General features: G+C 40.5%; 1 protein-coding gene across 1 annotated transcript in view; it reads left to right on the top strand.

Annotated features, from left to right (window-relative positions):
* The window catches only part of adam19a (ADAM metallopeptidase domain 19a), a 275,264-nt gene that overhangs the window by 27,705 nt on the left and 226,732 nt on the right, over positions 1–20,827 (top strand). The window contains exon 2 of the mRNA XM_049568017.1: positions 20,735–20,814. Within this exon, the coding sequence (XP_049423974.1) occupies positions 20,735–20,814 (80 nt within the window). The remainder of the gene's footprint in view (positions 1–20,734; positions 20,815–20,827) is intronic.

Below are 20,827 nucleotides of genomic sequence, written 5' to 3'. Positions count from 1 at the left end.
GTTGGCATTGTTGGTTAGAGTGAATATTCTTGAAGACTGTTGGATAGATTGCCATACAATTTGGTTAAGACATTCCTGATCCCCACAGGATGAACTGTGACAAAGGTAGTTTGGCATGTGCCCTCGGTGATAACATCAACCCATAAACAAAAACAAAAAACAACAAAAATCTCAGCTTATTGACCATTTTCTTGTCATTTTTTATTCCTCTGCACCGGCGATGGCTATGGCCAAAGGCATTATGTTTTTGGTTGCCGTCCTATTCTTGTGTCTTCTTTGGCACAAACATTCATTTGGATTAAATGATGCACTGATTACATTTTGGTAGTTAAAGGTCAAGATCAATGTGACCTTGCGTCCATGGCTTTCTCAAGACCATGATATCTCAAGAAAGCCTCTAGGGAATTTCTTGAAATTTAGCACAAACTTCCACTATGACTAAATGATAAATTAGTGGATTTTAGTATTCAACAGTCACTGTGACCTCACAAAACAGGTTTTTGGCCATTACTCAAGAATTCACATGCTTAGTATGATTAAATTTCACACAGATGTCCAATAGGATAAAATGATGAAGTGATGACATCTATGTACAGAAGGTCAAAGGTCAACTTCACTGTGCCATCATAACGTTCTCCAAAAACACTTTTCTGGCCATTATTCAACAGGTTTAAGCTGGTAAAGTTAGTTAGGTTGCACCTAATGCTTTTTTTTATTAATTAATCCAGCATTTTTTTTTTTTCAGTCAGTAGCCTTATCTAACAACTAATGTATTGATTATGCTAAATTTGATTAAATTAATTTTTTTTTACTACTCAATTCATATAACATTTAAATAACCCCAAGGTAAATTATAACAATAACAACAACTTGTCTCATATATATTTAGATATTTTATTCTCTTAGAAATAATGACATTAGTGGGATATTTTGAAATTAGTCTAATTTCTACCTCACTGTTGTGTTATGATAATATTAATGATAACAATAGGTCTTATGTGTCAAATCAGAAAGTACTGGATCTCAAATTCAAAAGCATTGCTGTAACACATACATTAATTTAATCACTGAAGTCGGAGACTCTAACACAATCTGGAATGTCAGTTTTTGTTGCTGGTGCATACCAAAATAAACAGAAAATATAAAACAATATATACAGCCGAATAACAATGTTAGATGTTGCATGCAGTACTATTAGTGACGGTGTAGAAAGTTTAAGTAACTACTGCTAACAGAAACATGTTCCACGTGTTGATAATCCTAATATTTTAATGCTTGGGTGCGGACAGAAAGTAAACAGGATGGACATTTTGACTTTGTAGGCAAAGTTTTCAGCTGCATCTCATTCTCTGGAGGAATCCATGCTTTCAGTGGGTGCAGCCTACCTAATTGCGACGTGCTGACGCATGTTTTGCAAATCAAGGTATTTTTGTAATAGATGATGTTGGTTACACTGATGAATCACTTAACCTCTAAAGGTTAGTATGGTTAGATATAGGAAGAGGAAAATGTTGAGGATGTACCTTAAAATGACTCAAAATTCACTCAGAGTTCACTCAGTTTTGAACACCCGTCCCCTGGCAAAAGTCCTGTGTTTGTGACCCTTTGCAAACTGAATCGTTCAGGACCGCTTCCTTCGTTAGTCCTGTCATCACATTAGTCACCTGATCTCAGCCTTCCAACACGCGTGGGTTATGCACAAATAACTGGCTCATCATTACGTGGCATATGCACAAATTTTACTGCATTGCTTTTCAGAGGGAAAGGTACCAACAGTGTACGAGAACAGCCTGACAGATTACATGTGGTATTGAGATCTGAGCCTTAACCACAAAAAGATGAGCATCAGTGGAATTGGATCTAGTCCTTATCAAAGTTACCATTGCATTTTGGTGGAGGCAAAAGTCTCATCTGAAAACTCTGGCAACTAAAACCAAACCTATCTACATGGCTGGATACAACTAGAGGTAAGTGGTTTGTAAGTGAGCGGTTTGTGTAATTTGGTGAAACAAAGCTCCACTGCCAAACTGATATGACGTTCAGTGTGAGAGAAAAGTCTTTTCATGTTCTCCAGTCATGCATCATGCACTATCACATCTGGTGTGACAAAGCTGTCAGAGCACGGCAGTCCAGGCCGCAGCAGCTGCTCTATCAGCCCATTTCATGCTTCCTAAAACCAGACGCTACAGTTAACAATCAGCAGTGTCCAGGTCCATTCACTCAGCACAAAGCAATGATGGGAAGTGTTTTCCTCGGGGATCTGGCATAGAATGCCTGCTTCCTACTCTTTCCCAGACTTAAAATGCTATTGATGATGATTTTATTTACTTATTTTTCTAAGACTATCGCTGCAGGGAATAACCTCTGTAATTGTTGAATGCTCTATATGCTTAAAAACCTCGTTAGTTGTGGTCTGGACAACACAGTTTATCCCTTGCAGTATTCACAAGAATCAGCATGTGGCTATAATTGAACTGTATTTAGCCTATTTATAGCCAAATCAATGCGGTTTGGGTCTTTTGAAATGTAAATGACTTCCACCTAATTTTGTGTTCTCTAATCCTTGTCCACTATTAAGCTTCCAAGTAACACAGAAAGCCTGGATGCAACTGATTTTGTGCTTAAGCATCTTAGAATTAGAGATAATCACATGGACTAAATTCCCATAGAATAAAACACAGGCGAAACGCGAGCCTGAAAAACCAGCAGAATCAATGTGAAAGCCTTAGTATAGAAATAATAGCTTTTTTTTCTTGGAGCATTTCACTCGTGTGGAGTTATTAAACGTTTCACAATTTTCTCATGGGTCACTGAGGTGTCTAATCTATTGTAGGTGGAGAAAATGAGTCGTAACCCTTGGGGCAATTAAAGGTGGATTCCACAATTAAGCATCAAGAGAAACGCGCTGTGACTCTTTTTGTAGCACTGATGACATTTCTCCTCTGTCCTTACACTTCATTTGACATATATGCTGCTGTTCTTACATGTTTTATTCTAATTACTTATTGTCACTTCTCTATTAATCTTGTCAATGGAATGGTCATGGTCTTATCTATATGCTATTTTCTAATACTGTCTGCAGTTACCCACTTTGCTCATGGGGAGTTTAATTTCATCTAATTTACAGGAACTTGAAGCTGGGGTAGGCAAAAATCTGGAAATGGCAAAAAATAAAACAGCAGAATTTGAATTATACTCTCCTCCTGCAGCTCTCCCCTCTCTGTCCTAAGCTCCTCCCATCAGACGACCACGGCCATATGCAGGCGCTTCATACAGTGTTTCCCATACATTGATTTACTCAATCTTATTTCATTGCAGAGTTGTGCACAGGGCATTTGCTTAGCCCCTCCTTGCCCTGTACTTATTTTCTCTGCTTATTAAACCACAAATGAGACAAGAATTAGCTAGTAAGCCACCCCACTAGTGATGCACGGGTCAGGGTTTTTTAATGACCCACTATGAGAGCCAAGTACTCATCCATCTTTCAAGTGGTTGCGTCTTAAGTATGATCTTAAGTATGACACATCTGATATCCTATGTGGTTTATTTACATGAACACACAGCTGATGGGTACAGTGGTTTGTTTACATGACCTAATAACAGAATATTTAACGGGTTCAGTGTGGATAGAGAGGCGCTTGCTTGCTGTTAGGACACAGTGTTATTCCTACATACTTGCAGAGGGAAATATTTTCACTGGAAACTATGACTGGGGAGATTCAAGGAGGTTGGATAGATTTCCCTGGTCAAAAGCCTGAGTGCAGCATCATTGATGATAAGCTGTTTGCTGTGTGAGAGACAAAGAGAGAGATGGAGAGAGGTGAAGAGGAGGTGGAAGTTGGATTATTGCACAGTGTTTCTTTAAGTTACTATTAACTTACTCAGAGAGCTGTTTTGTCACTTTATGATCCACCCGCCAAAAATTCAACTTACAACTTCAACTCAAAGCTTACCTGAACCACCGGAACTGCGGGTTGACCCATGGGACCCACGGGCTGTGGGTCGACCTGTGCATCACTACACTCTACAGTCCCTCCACCTCACTCTCCGCCACTGTGGACTGTCTTCCCAGGAGAAGAGTGGGCAACAGGTCTTTAGTTGCTGTCTGCTGCAGCCAGAATTCAGCCAGTGCAAACCCCCCCCATCGCGGGGTGTCACAGTGGGCTGGTGGCCAGCAGCAGTGCTAGGTTTAACCTGTATAACTGCAGCAACAGAAACTTTGCTGATCTGGCGGGGAGTCGGGGCTTTGCAGGTTAGCCCTGACTGGATTCATGTTACCATGATTGCTGACAGGGGGTCTGTCTCTGGAGCCACTGCCCGCTCCCCTTCCAGGAGAGGGGGTCTGTAGTGGTGGGGAGTGAGGTGGAGGACATACCGTAATTTGAGGCTCTAGCTAATGTTAGCTACATACATGAACATGCATCTGCAGCTGTGAGCCTTTTGCTCTGGTTAGCAGAAGGCTAAAGAAAACATAGAGAGACTAAACTTTTTCTCTTTATCTGTGAAAGGTTTTGTCTATTTTGACATTTTGTTTATTGTCAGTCTCACTTTTAGATTCTCTTTCTGAGGAGTCCATCCTCCGTTTTTAGGTTGCTGCTTTCCAGTGTACGTAGTTGTTGCCAATGCTGGAATAGCAACTTTATCTGTAGGATTCTCCGCCAATGAATCATGCTTTCACCAACTGAAGGGACGTGCTTGCTAGTGCTGCACGATTTGATAAAAATGTGCGATTGCAATTTGAATGGACAATATCGCGATTTGCGATTACATTTACAATATTGCAATATTACAATATAACACATAAATGGTATCATGAGTCTTCTTGCTTGATTCAGTGTTTCCCCTACATTATATCAGGGGGGCACTGACCTGACCTGACATAGTTATTGTTATGGACAGTGTGTAAATGACCATCAACAGACTGAGCACAGTCAAACACGCTGCTCACACAGCAGCGCAGCATGGCACTGTACACACAGTGGAGCGAGCCTGTGTTGCGTTCAGGCGTCGTCACGTAAATGACAAATTCCATCACGCCGTAGCACAACACAGCAGCATGACAAGTGGGCCGAAACTGAGCAAAATTGCTCAATTTTTCATGTGTTATTATATAGTTTGTTATGGAGTCCATGATTTCCCTGTGACACTTACAAATGTTTGTGCAACTGTGCTTTGTTGTTTTATGAGGCTCTGGCAGCTTTCAGTTGTCTCTTTGTCTTTAACGTTACACGGCTCGGCTTTCTTTTGCACGCATTCTTTCTACTTTTCTCTGAGCTGTGTCAAGTGCTGATATAGATTGGTCGTGTTGCTGCGGGATGTGGTGACTTTAATTTTTAAAGTTTTACACAGCATGTCTTTCTGTTAAATCGCAAATCGCAGCCTTTTATGCGGTTATGTAATCGCACAGCCTGACATTGCGATTGCGATTAGATTAATCGTGCAGCACTAGTGCTCGCACATCTGCATTTGTACAACAGCCAATAGGAAACACCCTCTCTCTGAAATGACCTTTGATTGGTCTCCTGTCATGGTCCAGATTTTCTGATGTCTGTTAACAGAGCCAAGAGGAGGTGCATAGGTCCAGTTTTCTCTCAAACCACTTGATACATAATTAGAACAATTATCATGGGATATTTGCCCAATAACGCCAAAATGAAACTGCCTGCCCCAGCTTTAAATCTGTCCACCTCGAATTAAACACATTATGTAGTGTAGTTCTGCGTAAAAATGATATGAATACCTTGTGTCTACTTAAGCAAACAAAAGAAATGAAACACATTATTTCAGCTTATTACAGTGTGTTTATTTCGATAGATGTGCATTCTGAAAGCAAATTGAAATCATTCAACCTTGAATTCTAATCGGTAAGAAAATAAAATTATGTCAGGTTTTGTGGATTATTTTCGAAAACTGTAAAAGCCATCTCATGTTACTGCATACAGTTAAGGAAGCATGCATAACTTAAATGTCTCTTAATGGACAAAGGCCACGCTGTGTCAAGTATTAAGTTACAGACTTCCATTAAATTTGCAACATTTCATTATAATTTTATTTATGATATTGATGGATATAATTTTTTGCACAGCAGGAAAAAATTACCTGTAGTTATTTATAGTTCTAAAAATGTATGAAGATGCAGGGAAACTGAGACGGACTGGGTGATGGCATGCCATTAATTGTCCTGGTCTGACCTTGAAGCACACACTTTGCTTTTACATAGTCTGCACCCGGCCCAGTAATCCAAAAGGATGTCTTAAAACTTAACTGATTTAGTCTTATGTTAGGGCACCTGCAGTGGCAGAGTGAACACTAGGTTTGTTGAGAGAATATATATCAGCTTATGTTAATTTGTTCGCATGCCATTAGTACATATTTTTGAAAATAACCCCTTGAATGTGGTAGTTAAAGGTCCAGTGTGTAGGATTTAGGGATATATACTGGAATATAATATAAATATGTTTTCTTTAGTGTATAATCACCCAAAAATAATTATTGTAGTGTTTTTCTTACCTTAGACTAAACAATTTATATTTACATAGTAGGGCTGTAGCCTCCTGGTCGACTGGTCGATTATTTGGTCGATATGCTCTCGTCCGACCAAATTCTCATTGGTCAAATAATCGCTGTGTTACTTTCATAAGGAGAAAAGTGCTACATCAATAGCTTTCCAGGATTAATCCATTATTTCCTGCGGTGGGAGGGACAGGCTAAGTTATCTGTGAAAATTGGGGTGTTTTCAAAACACCCTGTGGGTTGACAACACCAACACCAAACCAAGCCCTATTAAATAGGGAGTGGATCCTCGTCTACGGAGATCACCATGTTGCAAAGGGACAGTTCACCTCAAAATAAAAAAATACATATTTTTTCTATTACCTGTAGTGCTGTTTATCAATCCAGATTGTTTTGGTGTGAGTTGCTGAGAGTTGGAAATATTAGCCGTCAAGATGTCTGCCTGCTAGATGGCACTCAGCTTGTGGTGCTCAAAGCGCCAAAAAAACCTTTGAAAAACTGAGTCGCAATGTCTCTTTCCAGAAATCATGCCCAGTTACTCAACATTATCCACAGACCTTGTTGTGAGCAGTTTCATGGTGGAGCTATTTTCTTTCCACCAAACTACACCCACTTTCTGGATCACCACACAAAAGGAACCATGCATCTACTCAAAGATGAGAGGCTTGTGCTCATGCGAGATGTAAACATTAATGGCGTCCCCCTCAAGTGTGCTGTAACATTAGCTAGCTCAGTGGTGCTAGGTGAGCTATCAGTATATGCACACTTCCTTCTACATGGTGATCTGCGTGTGTAGTTTGGTAGAAAAGAAAATAGTTCCTACTACGGATACTGAACGTCAGTATCAGCCGATATTCGCCTTGTTGACTGCCATCAGGATATTGGCAAATAGGATGATATTCACTAATGGCAGTAGCCGAAATTTTTCTGTTGTTTCAGCACATCAGCTTGCACAAGCTAAAAAGCAGGGCTTGAGACTATTGGCCAGAAACTTAAATTAATGAGCAGGTACAAGAAGAATACTATGACAATGACAACAGCTCACGCTTACGTAACAAGATGGCTAATTGCAGCTGGTGGCAGCAACTAACAGCCAAAGGGGGCTGCATTGAGTGACATTATGATACGTTCAAGCTCTATTCAGTAAAAATGTGTATTCAGCAAAGGTAAATTGTCACATTCTCATGATGTGATTAGTCATCTTGTAAAATTCAGTTTTTGTTGAGAAACTTGAATAAATACATCTTTTTGAGGCAGAAATATGTTGATGTTTTCACTGCAATGTAGAATAGATATTAAAAAGGTAATTATGATATATTAAACATAGTAAAACGCTTTTGAAGTACTTAGTTTTACTATAAAGACGTTTTTCATGTGAAAGGGTATATCAAAGCTTGTTTTATAAATCGTGCTCATTCAAAGGTAGTTTAAGGGCTGAATAACTCAAAAACTTATTTTTATGGTTTCCATTTCTTTGTTTCCCTGACACGAAAAGAGGGATAAATAACAACAAAAACAAAAGAAACAATATATCATCGTCGGCCCAGAATTTCAAAATCGGTGTATTACCAGATCCTTCATGAATCTGCTCACAACAAAGTCTGTGGATTATCTCAAGTAGCCGCTGATGTTTGCAAAGAGAAATTGCTGTCGAGCTTTTCAAATGTATTTTTGGCACTTTGAGCACCACAAGCTGAGTGCCACCTTGTTCCATTATACTGGAGAGAAGGCAGACATCTCTACGGCCGACATCTCCAACACTCGGCAACTCACACCAAAACTATCTAGATTGGTAAATAGCTCTTGAGGTTTAAAGAAAAATACTTCAGATTGGGTGTAAAATGGCAAATACATATCCCCTAATCAGTGGCACACTTTCATAAATGTCTCCCCAAAGTCCAGTGTGGATTACATCATGTACTACAGTTTGTCAGAGCCCTGCAGTTTTGTTAATGTTGACTTTAAACTGCCTTCAGAGCGCCACAAAAAGTGGATTTTAAATCAGCAAAGTGGGCTGCTGTTCTTTAGGGAGCTGCGAGAGGCCAAGCTTCACCTCTTAACCTTATTCCATCATGGGATTTTCAGTTTATGAAGCTCCCAACTTGTAGAGGAGCTGAAAAACTGTGTATGGCGTATAACACCTTCTTAAACATAAATTGATTTTCTTTGGACCCAGGGGCAGTCGTTGTGGAAGACATGCTGAACTGCCTCTCTCAAACTTTGTCCAACTCATCATTCTCCTTCTGCCTCAGAGTGGCTGCAGAGGTCAGGGCGCTGTGAAACTTTGAAGCCACTCGGCGCTCTGCAGCCTCTGCCTTTCCACACGAGCCGACGTAAAACTCTCCAGCAGTACTAACAGAGCTGTAATAGGAGACAAGACGGAGAGGAGGGTGAGGAACAAGACATGAAAGGAAGCATTTAAAAGATCATTTACCATAGAGAGCTCTATCTCTGTCTCTGACTGTGAACGGATGCCCCGAGGTTGGGGTTTGAGCAGGCGGATAAGACGGTGTATCCAATGAGCTCTCTGCTAAACTGGGGAATGAGGTTTAGGTTCTTGGTTAGAGGAGCGGCACCTCTCATCCTTTTTGCCTGTCCTTATCCTCTTCCATCCACCCATCCATGCATCCATCCATCCATCCACCGCTGCTTTATTCTTCCCCTGCAGAATGGAGGAGATCGGCTTACCCAGCACACATGTACTACCTGACAGACACACTCACACACACTGTCACACAAAGTGATTTTGTAATTGAAAAGCTTCACAAGAGACTCTGTGGAAGTGTCGCAGCCAGGAGAAGCAAAGCAAAGAACAGCAGTGATTTGTTGACTCAGAGGTTGGGTATCGCATCTGCCTGGTGTTTATTAAGCGCCCCAGAGCTTCGTCGAGCCGCAGTCGATCATTCAGCAGGAGCGGCGTGATGGAGAGCCTCATCCCCTCCAACCTCTAATGCCTCTGCTGAAGCTATTAGCCAGCCTTAATGTTTTCTGCAGAGGGGATGCCATAATGACAGACTCCAGACCAATGTGTCATTTGTTGATTTTGTCAGTAAATGAATATTGAATACAGATGTTCATGTTTTCTAGGCCATATCTTGGGCACTGCCACAAACACTCCCCTGACCCTGTTTGAAAAATGGAGCTAAAGTAAGATTTGAAATGTTCTGAAGCTCAGGAAGCTCGGAAAATATGCCAAAATCTCCTAGTTTGGACTTGTATTTACTCCTTTCACTACAGCCACTGTAAGCATAAACCACTGTATCTGAACAAAGCTCCCTTATTTTCTAGTGTCAAATCAATACCATATCTCTGCCATTAGAGTTCTTTTATAAGCTCAAAGTGAATCACCATCATTTTCCATATAATCTCAAGTAGAATGAGTGGGCATTCTTGTTCTTCGTGCTATATGCGGAGGTGGGGGCTTGGGAGACGAGGGTGAAGCTCAGCTGGAGCCTAAGTGCATTTACGAATGTAGAATTTCCATTAAATTCTAATATCTTAACCATGCTGCGCTTTGAGCAACCGCGATCAGAACTGGTGATGTTTCCATACAGCAGGAACTGCATGGGACAAGTTGCTGTCACTATAGTTGCCAGTCAGTTGATTGGATTTAATTCAGGTTACTACGATGATAATTTTTAAAATAAATTGTTCGGGGGGGGACGGACGGACAGACGGATAGACTTTAATGTCACTCACCAGTTTGAATGTTTTTGAGGCTTAAAGTTCTGCATAATTTAGGGCGTGGCAAATTTAGAGGGTGCCATATGTTTGCAAGTTGCTACCATGGTGACAACATTGGTTAGGTAACGTGACCATGGTGTAACCCCAGATTCACAGAGTATAGGTGTAGCCTTAGCTGTCGTTATTTCAGTGTGTTTTAATCTCACCAAGGTTAATTGTAATGTTATGGTCCTGTTAAAAAGTCCTGTACAGCGTTGTTTGTATTTGTAAGTTTCCGTTTTTCCGGTCAGTACATTTTTGTTGAATGGTTTTAAGCTTGTGTTTAGCTAGATGAAACTTAGCATTAGCATTTGTATTATCTTAGTTAACCATATCTGTAAATGCAACATGCTAACCAAGCTAATGTGAGTATTATCTCCACCCTCTTGTCCAAATATGGCCACTTCTGGCTCCAGTAATCCAAGATGCAAACTCAAGGCTTCAAAACAGGAGTCTCAAGCCCCCAAAGAACAAAGCCGATCTTTAAAACCAATTTAACATAGAGGCCAGAAATGGAATTACAACGACCAGGTTCGTCACATGATGCCTTGTGGCCCAAAAAGATTTTATCCCATAGACTTACATTGTGAAAAAGACATCTGTAAATTCATGGATATACAGTAGTTTTTGAAGGTCACAAATACCGCAAAATGACTTGTTTCACTACTGGGATTTGAGCCACAAGATTAAATAATTTTATTCACATTGAAGTTAATACACAGGAAATGGTCCAGTGTAGCATAAAACTGAATGAATACCTCATTGTACCAGAGGCGAGGCAAAGCAGCAGCAAACTAGTGGGTGTTTAGTAGATTAATCAAATGAATGCATCTTATTGTTAAAATGATCCAGTTAGTTAAGTCCGTCCAGCCTCCATGGTGTGTTGCGTCCGTGCCCCATGTATTCCAGCTGTTAGTGGAGGGATAAAGTGGGAGTTGTCTGCTTCGCTGACGGACGTTAACAGCTTGGCTGTGCTCGGCCACAGTGTGCTTGCTCTGTGGGCCCCACGATGCAGAAGATTCAGGTTATTTCATACTATGGAAATTAAGCTTCATGCACCACTTCCATAGGAATGAATGGGGGCCTGCCTCCAAAGCTGTACCCAGGGCTCTTTATGCATCCACGCGGAGTCTACAAACCAGTGGGTGAAGTCGTGGTGGCTACGTCTATTATTTTATACAATTTGTGTTTGAAACTAGATCGATGAGAGATATTTAGAGCTAAAAAACATGAGATTTTTTTTTTTTTTTTTTACCATGATGGAACAAGAATAGGATATCAAAACCCAAAGCTCAATGGAAATTTAGGAGCCCTCATATGTTTGAGTATGAAAGAGATTCACTTCAAATCCAGGTCCTGTACACTATTTGATATTAATTCAATAACTAAAATCAATAAATGAGGAAAAAAATTAATAAAAAGGCTCAACTGCCTGACACCACATTTATGACAAAGGTGGTGAATTCAATAACAACAGAACTATGACATTGGTTGCTGTTTTTCTCCATTCCCCTGGTGCAGTATTTCCTTTGCTGACGAAAAAGGAACATAGAAAATATCCAGATCTAGATGTAGACCTTTTATTATTGAATGAGCAGTTGGCAGGCAGCAGCTAATCTCCGTGACTAAGTCAACACCTTCTGTAGCTGCTTCATGATAAAAGACTTCCAGTTGTTTGCTAGTGGAAAGATTATATGGTGAGGGGGTAGGAATTGTTGAGTTTGCATTAACAGGCTGTAGTAGTAACAGAAGTGCTAACACAACAAAGAACTTTGTCACAGCTCTGTACAAAAGGAGAGCCAGGGAGCATTGGATCTGTACAATGGAGAAAAGAAAGATATGTCACTGTTAGAATTTACTGAAAGCATAGCTATTCCTTTGAAAATGGGGCTGCATCTTTCTAGTTGCATGCATGACCACACGTCGAGTCAATCACTTTACCTTTATGTCAACACGTCGTGGTTGAGGACTGGCACCAGCCCCACTCTGTGCCATTATTGTTGGTCAGTGTGGTTGCCTCCTGATGTGAGCATGCAATGGAAATACAAATGAGCACAGCATGCCACACCATGCACCACGTGTGCAGTCAGCATCTCAGACAACCACAGACACCCACTTCTTTCCATTCCACTCTGCTCAACTCATTATTTCGCTTGCCCCTTTCATGAAATCCTCAAATGTCACAGAAATGTTTCCCCCCTCCCTGTCTGAAGCAATTCCAGGCCAAATGCTGCTGACATTTTATGGATTCCTTTCAGTGTTATCAGCGATTAATGGTGACCTTTGCTTGGGGGGGGCTAAAGCATTTGATCTTCCCCTTCCAGAACAAGGCTATCAGCATTTGATTTCAAAGTCAAATTCACCTTGGGTTGCTTTTTGATATCAAGCACATTCCTCAGCAGACTCTATGGCTTACTACATCCCCTTTGTGGAGGTGTTATTTAGCTATGCAGATTGTACAATACACAAAGCGCTCTTGACAATGAGAGAGCTTAATGGATTACTGTACCACCAGAGAGAGATACAAGTGCCTTTCAGGGCCCTGTGGGAATTCAGTGCTTTTTAGGAGCATATATGACAGGAACATGGCAGGGGCCTGTGGCGGCTTGTGAGGCACTCTTGCTGGGCACAATTGATAAAGCAGAGTGATGGACTTTCTCAGTGGGCTTTTAGCCCAGATAGATGCTCACTTAAAGGGTGAATGGCTAAGAGAGCAGTCTAGCTCAGTAGGGAGTTGGGTTGTGTGCTCTCAGATTTGGCACCACTGACTCAGTGCCACTTAATTTCAGACATATTCTACAAATACTGAGTCAGTAAGCAGAAAGCAGCATTCTGTAAGACTTTAAAAGCACAGTGTACACTATGAATGTGTTGTGTGGCTTTCATGTAGGCCTGTCTGTTTTTAGATAAAAATATAATTTCTACAGCCTGAGGTGTATCAAATTGTGACTGTAATCTGTGTGTCAACAGTAGAGTTTGATTAAAGACTACATTCACATTACAGATAAAATGCTGAATTCTGTAGCTGTGACTTACAAGGTAGAACACTAATCAGAAGGTCGGCGGTCCACATGTGGACTAGAGGCAGCAGTCACCAGTCCGAGGGGATAGTATGCCATTATAGTCACATGAATCCACTGACTTTGAAGTCCAGGCATCACAAGTTAATGCCACCCTTCCTGCTGTACTCAAAGATTCCTCAACTTTATGCTTCACTCCTCTGTAGAGCTTGGGTACAGTTGTGTCAGAGAAAAAAAAAACGTCGGAACGGAGTCACATACCTGTTTTTAGCCTTTGTTTTCAACAAAACTGTATGGACGCAGGTTTTGTGCATGAAGTAGGTGATGGACTGTGTTATTTTCTGAGCTCTCTGAAAGGTGGATGCTAAGCTAAATGTGTCCACTGTTGGTTTATTTTTCAGCAGAGCAGGGTTAGCGTTAGCTTGGCCGTCAGCGGCTAAAGATATCTCTGAATGGTGGAGTGTGAGCTGAGCCCTCATGTTTGTAGTATTCCAAGAGTATTTTATTCTCATATGACACTGCTTGCAAATTGCATGTGTCATATCCAAGTCCTCCTTTCCTTCTATGCTGAAAAATCAAAAATAAGTCTCGATGTTTGATTTAAATGCCAATGCCACATTTCTGATTACTTTCTCTGGTGCTTCCATCTTTCTTTTGATGAATTCCCTGCCAGATGCTGCTGACTCAGACCTGCACTGAGTTTACCAGGAAAAAAGTTCTATTACAATGTGTAATTGCAAAAATTAATAATGTATAATAAAAGATCAATACTTGGCATCCTTGTGTCGATACATGCAAAATATCGCAATATTAGGTTATATCGTTTTTTTCTCCCACCTCTACCAGATCTGAACTATCTCCAGATGTGAACCCTCTGTCTGTTTATGTTTAAGGTGACCTATCTGACATCAGTGTGAACGGATCTCTGCCCTGAAATGCCTCACATGCAACCAGTAATGTCACACACATGCGTATTGGAACAACCAAAAATGCCACATTTGCAAGGCACAAGCATTTGGGGAAAAATGAATGACATACGAGGGCAAGCGTTCATCTCCAGAATGATTTGTAGTGGAGCTCGGATGACAGTTCGTTATGTTGATTAGGGGACCACCCATGGTTCCAAAGGGCTGTGGGTAAATAGTGTGCAGGATGACGTCATTGGACCTTCATCATTCTGCATAATAATTAGCCATGTGTGTCTGTATTGGAGAATGTGTACCTATTTTCAGAGCACAGTGTGTTTGGGATAATGGACTGTCCTAAAATGGGCTTTTGGTCCAGTAGGACTTTTTTCAGACTGTTGAGGCTTTGGAAATATGAGCCGTCAGAAGAATGGCATGAGGGTAAGAAGATGAAGGAATGCATAAGCCAACGCTCTATTAGAAGCTATTGCTGGTAGTTCTGTGGAGAGAGAGAGTGGGTGCTGGAGGAATCAGGAGTGGTGGGGCTGCGATGTGGAGGGTTTCACAGAGAAACAATACCTCTAAAACTCAAAGATGTCTAGGGCTATATTCTGATATCTCTATCCGTGCCTCACGACAACACTGTGACGGCATGTAGGAAAGCTGTCCCTGTCAGAAAGTGGCAGTCGAGCTCTATTTGCTAGTGACTGAGGCAGCCTGCTGCAGCAGTGATACGGCAGCATTCTGTAGTTTAAAAGGGCTGCTCAGACACTGTATGGTGAATGATCTGTGCCATCAAGGTGAAATATGACGTGGAAAAACCATGGATGGAGAAAAGAAACACATGAACTCTGATATGACCGTTCTCACAATGGTCACAGGGCCAGTGATTGGATATGTATCACATTTAGGATCACGTGAAAGTGGAGCATGTCTGTTGAAAAAACCCCCCAGATATCTGTGTTCACCCTACTCTGAAAAAATCACATGTATCACAGGAGAGCAAAAAAATTGGGATTTGGGCCACATTTTCTTGTCTTTGTCACATATTGCCTCTGACAATGTGTGTCATCTTAGCATGGATCAGTGATAGCAAAAGCAGTTGTAATGAGCATCAGGGGTCTTCACATTATATGCAATCTGAATCCAGTGTTGAATCTGCTCTTTGAGTCTTCTAAACATTTTAGGTTTCACTATTTCACATAAGAGAAGTTGTCAACAGGGATGTCCGGAGCCGATCTTAAGGATCAGTGCTGTGGCCAATCCAGGCATATTTTAATGAATCGTACCAGCTAAAATAAAACCGATCAAAATCCCATCCTTTCGAGGCTGTACTCTGCTGTCGTGTTCACCTCAGCCTGCTGGTGTTACTACAGTGCGAGCTGCATATCCAAGTGAAAATTAGAGTGTGTTAATGTGAGAAATTATCTGGGCGCACCTTAAATGAGACTGAGTCCAGACACTGAGGTTGGCAACATGCCTGGATTTGCTAAACAGAAATGCTAATTTTTATCTCATTAGCAAAGAGCAGCGTATCAAACATTCAGTCGGCAACTTCCATTTTTTTAGTTGAATCTGACTGCCGCTTTCACCTGTTAAAATTACATGGTGGGGGAGGAGGATCATATCAACTGTCAATCATTAATATGAGTTCTATAAGTAATTTGATGAGGTAACAAAATAAACCATATGTGTTGTCTGGGTTGTTTTCTCTCTGCAGGCGGTGTTTGTATTCTGCCAGAGATGTGTTGTGGAGGAAAAACATCCTCTCTGTAACACCACTGTACAAACAAGTGTTTCTACAGTGAAAAAAAACTTGGACATCCTTAGTTGTAAACAACCTAATACTTAGGAACTGAAACTCAACTTAGGAACTGAAATTTTTCTGTGCTTTTCAGCTAAATGACTACCAAAATGTTTTGTACATTGCTATTTGCCAGTGAAGAAAGAGTGAGGAGATATCAAAAGATCTGATAAAGGGTTTCATTCTGATCTTAACAAATTGGAGTATTTTACCCATATGGAACTGGATTATGTACAGTATTTAAGGATAAAAATAGTTATCATCTGTCTTTGTACAGAGTAATGTACCTTTGGATAAGTCATCACCTCTTTCTCTTCCCCATAATATCTCTTAGGTTACTGCAAGCCTGAACTACCAACACTGTCTCACAGAAATACATAAAATGGACAAGACCTCTTGAGGGCTTATTTATGCTTAAAGTCAGATACGAAGACAGACACGGAGACGGACAGAACTTCCTGTCCGTGTTCGTGTCTTCTGTATTTTTGCATGTTTTCTGAAAGCTGGATGAAATGGAGCAGTACTACCGGAGATTGCGGAGGCAGTGTAGCGTAGTTACAGAAGAATTGGTAATATAGAAAAAGGAATTCTCTGTCCATGCCGGGATGTATACATGGCCGCACAGACTTCCACCATCTAAATGCTGCCTCCATTTAAAAGTACAATGTCACGAACTCCTCCATTGTGCCTTGTATGTGGCTGTGTGAAACTTTTGACTCTGCCCTCTAGTGCCATTGACTGGCTGTATCTATGACATCATAATAGACGCATGGAAGTATGAGGACAGTGACACTGTCAACATTTGAAAAAGACGTATCCATTTTTGTACATTAAGGGAGTATAAATGAGCTTTAACAATGCACTACATGATCGTAGTCACGAAATGTCGTAAAGTTATGTGTTTGCAACACGAAACAAAGTTGGTGCAAAGTCTTTTATGAACTGTAACAGTTTTGTTATGAAACCGTAGCAGTTTGGTTAGGTTTAGGTGAAGAAAAACACTTGTTCCAGTTGGTTTGGAAAACAATAGTCAATTAGTTTCAGGAAAAGATTGTAGCGTTCATTAAAATAACTATGTACACAACGTAAATGCAATAAACCTACGTACTTTGCCTATTTTCACATGTCATTATTCAACAGTTCAAATGAAATCCTACAAATAAGTGCCTCATGAATGACATTATGTCCTTTTTGTAAAGTTACTTAATGTAAGGTGACAGAGGTTAGGTTTAGGCAAGTAAAGTTACTGTGGTTAGGTTTATGAAAAGAAACGTTCACATGGTTCTAATCACAGGTTATATGGATAAAGTCTTGGAGGAATGTCCATTTTTTTGTGACCCATCCACCATTGCAACCTGCTTCCTTACAAGGACTACTCGGGCACTTCCTTTTTTAATCCTGTCAGCACATTGGTCATGTGATTGCTTTCCAAAATACGTGGATTATTCACAAATTACTGGCTCGTCATCATGTGGGATAAATACAAATTTTAGTGCATTACTTTTCGTAGGAAAACGTACAAACAGTGCATGAGAACAGCCTGTGTAGTTATGTTGAACACCTATGTAATGTTACATAATATCTGTGAAGTCACGTAACTACATTGTAACTACACAGGACACGTCTCAGTTGAAAGTCCATGTATGTTTGATCCATCCACCACAACTCTCGCCTGCCCTTGTTGGCCGTCATTGACTTTGCATTGGCATTGTTTTTATGTTGCCAGCACACAATTTTAACACATTTTGTGCCCACCATGATGCGATGACTGCATTATGACTTTGCGTCCATTTCACATGTAACTGCATATTTAATCTGAACATGAGTGCTGAGCAGTGTTAAGATCATCTCTGTGTTTCGGCGTCTGGCTCCTATTTACCTGATATGGGCGAGTTGATTGGTTCCTATGTGCCAGCCAAAAAATGGTCATGGGGCGGGGGCCTAAATTGTTCTAGGGCAGGACAGTTATACATACAGTACACATGCCTCTACTGCTGTCCTCATGCTGATGGGTTAATAACCAGTTCTGTAGTCCTGAGCTGATTATTGATCAGTCTTTATTGACTTGTGGAGAGTAAACTCAGGCAGTGTGATCTTCTCATTTCCCATTACCCTTCTTATTTCTTGTTGGCTCCTGCTTAAAACACCTTCTCTCTTATTCATTTGGTAAACATGGAAATGGAGATCATTACAAAATCTTGTCTTCCAGTCTTCTTTTGTGCTTTGCCAACTGTGTGTTCTTGTGTGTGTGTTTGATTCAAATGCTTGATAAACCGCAGACTGGGGTCTTTATAAGTCCATTACACTGTTATTGCATCTTGTTCTGTCTTCCAGATGATATCAGCAAAATGTTCCCCAGAGTTGAAATGAAAGTTCTTAAATCCCCCTCTGTCTGTTCTGTTCATTGCTATTCTACTAAAATAAAATGGTGATGTTCCAATGCTATCTGTGATAGAATGTATAGCTGGCCCAGGCTGACGTGTATGAATCACTCACTTTTAAATTCTCCGTCCCAAGAAGTGTTTTTGTCAAATTGAAGTGGGCTCATGATTCATCTGAGCTAATCTAGTCATCCTGTTGAGATCCCTGCTCAGTGAAAATGGGAGCCATTATTCCACACAACTGCATTGGTGCATTGACTCAAACAAAGCTAGGAAGACAAATGCTGAAAGAGAACCTGAAAAAAGAACAGTTTTCCAATGATTGTGGCATATTTACTTTAGTTTTTAATTAACTTTTATGAAGATAGGCTGTTGGTGATAGGCCTTTGCATAGAGAAAACTGTGGTGAAATTGTGACATGAATTTATTTAATTTACTGCACTTGCAGCATTTTAGCTGTTGTCACGACAGTGGCAGGGGCCAGATTATAAAATAGTGTACTGACAAAGAACATGTATATTTGGAGACCTCAAACATACTCCAAGCATCCTTCAGATCATGGAGTACCAGGTTCTCTAATTTGAGCCAGTATAATAAGGGATGAAAAGAAGAATAAAAGAGAAAAAAAATACAGTTTCACAAATTATCCAGCAGTCATCTGTGACATGCCAGAGGCATTTGTACCCTAAAATGGCCATAATTGATCTTCATCAAATGACAATATGAAAATAATGTGACAGTGTGAAAGGGGTCTCGGGTAGCGGTGAGCGCACAGAGAATGATCTCTTGAACCTGCAGCTCCCCTCAGCTTTACACAGCTTTATAGTGAGTTCCAGTTCATTGTTTTGCTGTTTTGTTCATTCTCACCACTCTCACAGCAGGCAGAGAAAAAATACTGTAAAACCCACTGTACACTACCTGCTCAGCAGCAAACAGCAGACAGACATAGTTAGAGGCTAGCTGGTGAACATAGTGGAGCATTTAGCAGATAGAGACAGATATTTTTCTCAGGAGTTGGTGGAGACCAAACCAGAGCTAAAAAATTATGTTACATAACTGATGAATGTGTGATTAAGCAGCTCACCATATCCACTTTAAAGGGGATGATATGTCAGTTGTCTGTTTGCAACTTGTTTCTGCTGCCCCCAAGTATTAAACGTGTTATTGCATGTTTGAATGTGATTAATTTTGTGTTAGTTTTAAACATTCTGTTTATTTACATCAGTGGATTATTTTGTCTGATCTTTCCATTATCATCCCTTTGTGCTGGTGACAGCCTTGGCCAGAGGCATAATGTTTTTGGGTTGACCATCTGTCTATCTATACACCCGTTTATCAACTGTTTGTCCGTCCACTCATCTGTGCGTTTGTCCCATTCTTGTGAATGCAGTATCTCCAGAACACTGTGACGAAATTCCTTCAAATTTGGCACTAACATCCTCTTGGACTCAAGGATGAACTTTTTAGAATTTGGTAGTCAAAGATCAAGGTCACTGTGACCTCGTCTGTCACATTCTTGTGAAAGCGATATCTCATGATCACCTTGACGGAATTTTGTCCACTTGGTTTCAAGGACAAACTTATTAGATTTTGGTCAAAGATCAAGGTCACTGTGACCTCGTCTGTCACATTCTTGTGAAAGCGATATCTCAAATACACTTTTTGGAAAATTCATCAAATTTGGCAGAAATTTCTATTTGAATTCAACAATGAAATTAGAATTTGATAGTCAAAGGTCAAGGTCACTGTGGCCTCACAAAACATGTTTTTGGCTATAACTCAGGAGTTCATAAGTTTAACAAAATTTCTCACAAATGTATAATAGATTGAAATAATGAAGTGATGATATTTTATATCCAAAAGGTCAAAGTTCAGCCTCACTATGATGTCATAATGTTCTGCATAAACTCTTCTATGGCCATTATTCAACATCATAACTTAAGAACAGAAGGCAAGACATTTGGTCAGGTACTGAATTGGTTACAGTAAACTTGAAATTGTCCTGATTGTATAGTTCTTCTTTTCTGTCGGATTGAAGATGTATGTGAAGCATCCATGTTTTAGAATTTGTAGCTTATTTTCAGGAACATCAATATTTGTTGACTATTTGATGTTTTCATAGCTCCATATGGTCTGCACAGACCTGGATGTAAACTGTAACTTAACTGGTTGGCAGCGATATATAACCGTGAGGCGGTAATTCTAGTTTCTCAGTGACATAGTGACACAGCCCTGAGCAGTGAGTTGACCCTGTTGATTTAACTGCTCTTTTTAACCTCTTACTTGCAAGTGTTCTCCATCTGCATTGACCTGCCTCTCATATAATGTTACAGTCTGTGTACACAGTCCTATATCCTATTAATCTCCCTCTTACTTTGTGTCTTGCAGAGCTGCGTGGGGGAAGAACAGTGACGGCGCAGTGGCTTTCTCAAAGCCGAAGCAAGAGGGAGGCTGAAACCTCGACACAGGTCAGATATCTCA

The sequence above is a fragment of the Epinephelus fuscoguttatus genome, linkage group LG23, assembly GCF_011397635.1.
Source record: "Epinephelus fuscoguttatus linkage group LG23, E.fuscoguttatus.final_Chr_v1".
NCBI classification, from domain to species: domain Eukaryota; kingdom Metazoa; phylum Chordata; class Actinopteri; order Perciformes; family Serranidae; genus Epinephelus; species Epinephelus fuscoguttatus.
This window is presented reverse-complemented; position numbering and strand designations above follow the sequence as displayed.